Source organism: Eufriesea mexicana, unplaced genomic scaffold (assembly GCF_001483705.2).
Source record: "Eufriesea mexicana isolate 0111107269 unplaced genomic scaffold, ASM148370v2 scaffold1358, whole genome shotgun sequence".
Taxonomy (NCBI): domain Eukaryota; kingdom Metazoa; phylum Arthropoda; class Insecta; order Hymenoptera; family Apidae; genus Eufriesea; species Eufriesea mexicana.
The window spans coordinates 1,176,584-1,182,709 of NW_016909491.1; the positions used below are offsets into that span (position 1 = coordinate 1,176,584).

At 48.6% G+C, this 6,126-nt stretch overlaps 1 protein-coding gene across 1 annotated transcript; it reads right to left on the reverse strand.

Moving 5' to 3' along the window:
• Nucleotides 1-411: 411 nt before the first annotated feature.
• Nucleotides 412-5,578, reverse strand: CSP2 (chemosensory protein 2). The gene is made up of 4 exons (XM_017900821.1): nt 5,169-5,578; nt 5,005-5,092; nt 1,322-1,511; nt 412-891 (listed from the first exon to the last, which is right to left on the reverse strand). Exons 2-4 carry the CDS (start codon nt 5,020-5,022, stop codon nt 746-748), a joined length of 354 nt encoding a protein of 117 aa, XP_017756310.1. The 5' UTR covers nt 5,023-5,092; nt 5,169-5,578; the 3' UTR covers nt 412-745.
• Between the last annotated feature and the right edge of the window lie 548 nt (nt 5,579-6,126).

A 6,126-nucleotide genomic window follows, 5' to 3' on the forward strand; every position in this document is an offset into this window, starting at 1 on the left:
GCCAGTTTCGCGAGTAACATTCGATCTAGACGATTTAGTCGCTAGAGCGATACGAATACGATCGATACTAACTTCCCGGGCAATTTATAGGCTTAACCCCTTCTCCTACAATATCGCGCGATACACGTGGTAAGGTAATCGGACCAAACACGTGTATCACGGGCAAGAACCGTGGTTCGTAGATAGGGCCCAACGTAAACATCACGGGTCAAATTCGTGATTCATTTTCGTCGATGTCTTTCTGTCTCGGTTGCGCGTTTCTCTCTGCCACGTTTTCACAAAGTGGCTGTTGACTATGGTACGCGCTATCGATTAGCTTAAATGGCAAGGCAAGGGGTTAAACCGAATCGAAGAACGCGTGTCGAAGAATGCTAGCCTTTTTATATTTCGGAAAACAAACTTTATTGCCTTGCATATACGTTATCTCGACGTGTATAAAGAACTGCTTACGTGTAAAACACTTAACGATTAACTATTAACGCTAATGATAATAGCGGTGTTCCGTGAGAAAGAAGGTAGTTCGAAATGCAAAAGGACGCGTGTCTTTGAAACGACTAACTCGATACCATTCGCAAATGTACGAAGAAAAACGATTTAATCATCGATGTCAGGTGTATACCGATCGTTTAAACGGCTATTCTAAGCAGATCCTCCATCTGCAGCTTTCCGTGTTTTATCTTTTCCCTTTTTATCGACGTATCCAGCATCGTCGTTTTCCCTTCAGCTGCTCCCATTATCCCTCGTCTTACGAAACTCCGGCATACTGCTGCACTATCTTCGACCACTCCTTTGGATAGGTTCGCTGAATGTGTGAAAGGACCTTCTTGATCTGTCGTGTTTCCTCGGGGCTACATTGCGGGCAGGAGCCTCTCAAAACCAGTGGTGCTAAACCTGGATAACAACGCCCGGGTTAAATCGAATTCTGCTGGTAACTTTATAGAAATTTATCGGCGAAGTCTTCGAGGAAACACACGGCTCTCGAAATACGGATATAAATCCGATCTAAGCAATTCGATGACTCGCCGTCCGGAACACTGCGGAGTTTGCCACGAAATGGGTTTAATTCCGACAAAGATTAATTTATCCCGTGAATCGAAGAAAATATCGATTCCCGCGTTCCCATATCACACCCGACACTCTCGACTCCCTTTTTCCAATTCCTGGACCGATTCGAAATTCCAGTACGAGTCATCTAAGTTTCACCGCGATACCTCACGTTATACAGCGCGGAGGGCGGTTTATCACCCGAGACGACCGCGAAATCTCGATTATATCGAGCCATAGATCATCTCCCGGCGAGCTAACGCGATCATACACGTACTTTTTAAACGTCTTCCGACCGGGTCACAGGGAGCCTCTCCTAGCGCGCATTTCAGCTGCCTTCTCAAGTAACGTTGGTCGCTTAAAGCCATATTCAATTGTTCGTCGGTGACTCGCGATCTTCCAGTCTGTCCTTCTTCCGATTCTGCCACCACGGTGTAGACGAGCAAAGCGCAAGCGACCAACAGCAGCTGAAACATAGTTCAAGATGGTTAAGTGCACGAGGCTCTATGCAAATAGACGTTGCGCCAACTATCTTTAAAAGGTACAAAGACACTTTCCGTGCGTCTAAGCACGAAACAATTAAGGGAATTCACGGTTAACGAGATTGAGTGCCATGTACCCGTTATGTCGAAGCAACGGCGTAATTTCCACTTTCTATATTTATTATCAATGTCGCTTGTTTAATTGTCACGAAGTATCGTGTGTCGGAAACGAAAACGGGATCACGGTTTGCAGAGTTTTCGTTGAAAAAGAAAGGAGCCTGGAACATAACGGAAGAACGGGTAACAGGTAAAGGAAAACGAAGAGAGTCGGCGGATGTGACGCGGCAAAGGTCGGAACTTGGGAATATACCGGTGGAATAGAGAAAGGGGATAAGGAAAGGTTAACTGTAGACAGCGGCTACACGCTGGCCTGGCGAAGCACGCCAAAGCTAACATAGCTAAACAAGCAGTAACCACCGTGAGTAACGACGGCATGCGCGTACCTACGACTTCCTATCTTCCTTCCGACTATCCTACCCTTCGACACGCTTCCCCGTGTTTCGTTGCATTGGTACATCGTGTACGTCAACCGGTTAACGAGTTAGCTTTTAAATTACTTTGTCCACGTCTACCGTGAAGCGATGCTTCGCTTCAACGGCGTCCACTCGGTGCTAGTAATAAGAGCTCATACTAGGGAATGTCACGCGAGTGTCGTTGCCGTGGCGAAAGAGCGCGAGAGGAAATTGTTGCTCGCGTTATCGCGAAGGAAAATTGGGTGGAAATGAAATTTGAAAATCACTTTACGGTGCAAGCGTCTTCGATGTCATCGCCACGAATCGACCTATCGCTTCGAATCTTCGTCATACGTCGCGTTCTGCTTTCCCCGACAATTTTCCCTTTACTCCCGAATCGTCCAATCGCTTGTCCATCATCTAAAAAGTATGGAGCCAGCCGGTGGACTCGAGGGACGTAAAAAATAGCGCCTATTAGATCGCAGCTGCTTGACGGATGAATATACTTTCGTGGTATATTCGGAATCCTGTGCGCGCGACACTCCTCCTCTTTTTTCCATTCTTTTGACACGCGCCGTGACGAATATTTCAAAGTTCGATTTTATTTTCGTCGCGCTGTACCTCTCCATCCCATGCACCGCCCCCTAAACGATCGAGCTCGTTTTTAAACAACTCGCATCACAATCCGGAACACGTCTTCCTCTTTTTTCCCCTCTCCGATGTCGTTTTGATTTTGCCAACTATCCCCAATCTGCTTTCATCCTAAATTACTCGCGAATTCCCGAGAGAATACCGAGCGCTTTGTCGAAAATCACGCGTTATTGGCGAAATTTCCGTAAAATATCCGATTCGTACACGTTTTCGATAACACCTGGCCCGCGAATCGCTGGAAAGCGATAGAGCGTGATCATCGGTCCTCGTGACTTTTCATCGGTTCTACATAACCGCTATAATCGACCGGATTCTTGGACCGGATCGGTGGCGAGTTTCAATTTTCCTATAGGCATGCTAATAATCGCGACGGTTCGGTAAATCACCACGAGCCTGTATATACACGGTCGGGGATGATTTGTGGATTGGATGCGGGCTCGGGTGCGCGCACGCAAACCGCTTACTTCCGCAAATCGATGTGGATTATAAGAATTATTGGCCGCTCTAAATGGCAAATGGGTGTGATATAGATTTTATTGCTGTCACGTCGGGTGTAACGATAGCAACCATAACGTTGCTGGTTATTACGTCCGAGCGAGACGCTGAAGGTTCCTCTCTCGTCCGTGCATTCCGCCCGTGGATCCTACGTATGCTCCGTTAATTATCGTCACAGTCTATGAATGATAATTCACCGCTTAAACGAGATGCCTGGAAAATTCGCACCGTCCGTAGCCGTAATATTCGCGCGCACGCGTACGAGTACGCGACTCGTTCTCCAACTAGTACACCAAATACACCGCCGATAAATAATAATTTATCGTTCGTATACGGCTGGCCGAAACGCAGCGCTGTTTCCAGTTATTAAATTAATTTACAATCGCCTAGTTATCGACTCGCGCCCGACGAACAACAATTACACGGCCTTGCGATTCTCGCCCGGTTCTCCCTCGATCGCGACAATGCGTTCAACGAATTACAATTCGTCCGATGAATTACGATTCGACGTACGGAACAGGACCAGCGTAAATATCGAACGGTGCCGAATTCGACGAGAAACCATCCTCGGTTCCCGCCAATTCCACGGCGCGCGATAAACTTTCCCGATTTATCTTTTCATTTTTCCAACGGCATACATCAAGGTTTGCTCACGGCGATCGAATCGCGAACGAGCAGCGCGCGGAATCCTTCCGATCGGCTTGTTATTCCACGCAGCTGCCGTTTCCGGGTTATATACGTAAACGCGCGATTGCGATACGCATAAATTATAAAGATTGCAATGCCGTCGATAAACGAATTACGATCCGATCGCGTGTGCGAAGTCCAGGCTACGTGCTGGAATTTAGTAATTCTTCCTTCTCGCCATCGTCATCGCTCATTATTATCCTCCTTATTCCACGCTCCAGCCATGGAAGACGAACGCTTCGCGTCCGCTTTTAGATCGCACGGAACATGCGAATCGTTCGAAACGAACGCGAGCGAGCCTAACCGATATCCGGTTTTCGAAAAATGCACAACCGAAAGCAGGTTGGCTCTCGACGTTTATTGGTTCTTTAATATCGCAAGGATTTTCACCGTTCGGACGAGTCGGAACCCGTCGCGAGTTTTTCCCGAGTGCGCTTATCGTCCCGCGGAACGCGTACATTAATCCAAACGGTACACGGTTACGCTCTAGATAACTGGTCTCCGTATCACGGTACGTATAGTGGCACTTTGGATCGTATTACAGGAAACTGTCTGACATGATGGCATGATTCGATCGCTTCGCTTCGGAAAAGCCTCAAAAGTTGCACGAGGACAAGCAGGGAAAGCGGATATTCCGACGAAGCACTTACATAACGTGTACATATTAGGTACGTCGTCGAAAGCGAGCGCTTACGCGAGAAAAGTATCGATACGAAATAATATTCGACGTGTATCCTGTGACACAGTCGTAAACCGAAATCCCGGCAGGAAGGATTACCGCGATAATGGGTTACCTAAACCGGTACCGCGACCGGTATTCGCTAGCGAATCGATGGAGAAAAGTTAGAGGTGTATACGTGACTTGGAAAACACCGATTACCTCCGGCTGATCTTGTAAATATTCAAGGTGGAGGAAGCCGCGATCAGCGTCAGTATCGAATTCACCGGTCGCGTACGGAAGCAACCACCCCTGCGGGAACACCGAGAGTGGGTCCCGTGACGACGGACTAGGGGAGAAAGAGAGCGAGAGACGGAGAGAGCCCCTACGGATACCGGGAAACTTTAAATCACCGAGCGTACGTGTACACAGGGTGCGCGTGTATCTACCTGTTGCACGTTCGTCACTCACTCACCTTGATTGCCGAAGCCATGTCGGGAGTTGTTGATGCGCGATGGATTTCCTGCGATCGCGGTCCTTCTGGAACGGCGCGAAGAAGAATGCTAGGACCGAAGAGACAAAGATAAAGAAACGTAGGAGCAAATAAAGGAATAAAGGATGTTAGGATCGAGCACTCACTGGTCGAGGTGTCCTCTCACCGCGAAATCTCGGAACGCACTGGCCCGAAGGTACAGTCCGTGGCCTTTCCTCCCCTTCTTCTCCCGATAAATACGAAAGTGTGTGTAGCGGCCGACGACGTGATGATATATACCGGTAGTTCTCCATCTCTGGACACCTCTCTGTGTACCGGCCGGTTACGAAGTAGGGGAAGCTGAGACATGCGTGAGTATGCGCCGTACAAGTTGCACTTTTCTCTCCCCTTAGTTCTCGGTCTTGCACTTCGCTCGTTAAACTTCCTCCGACCCGTTGCGCTTTCTTTCCTCGACCGCTCGAATCGTGCCACTCCGCGCGCCACTTTACGCGCGCCACTCCACGCGTCCGCTTTCTGACGCTTTCCGACGCTTTCTTCCCAAACGTTTAACCTCCTTCCAGACACTTGCTTTCCTACCGACTCTTTCTGCCCTTCGTCGCCTGCATCATATCCATTCCGTGTATCAAACGGCGACTCCAACAATGCCTCGTATATACCAGCGACCGGCGTCGATCATCTCGTCGAATTTATGGATTTACGAATTTATGAACTTTCACGAGCGACGACCCGCGTAATGGCCTGTTTTCCCAGCTCCTACATTTTTACTCTCCGCTCTGCTATTAATCACCCGAGGGCTTCTAGGTGTCGTCGCAGAGAAAAAGCCGTATCGATCACGCCGATCGTTAAAACCGGTTGTATCTCTGCTGCGACCTAAACGCTTCTTCCGCATCCCCGTTCGTTTATTTCTCCCGCGTGGTCGAAGGAGGAAGCGTGGATCGTCGCGAGGTCGATAATTTCCACTAGGCCCGAGACGATGCTCGTTCTTGCTTTCGTTACAACGGAAGATCCAAGGAAGTCGTAATTAAGTTTGTCGCGTGTTTACTTCATTTACGATGAAGATATCGCCACGTTCAGCCGTATTCTGGAAACCGTGCTTCGTTTTAC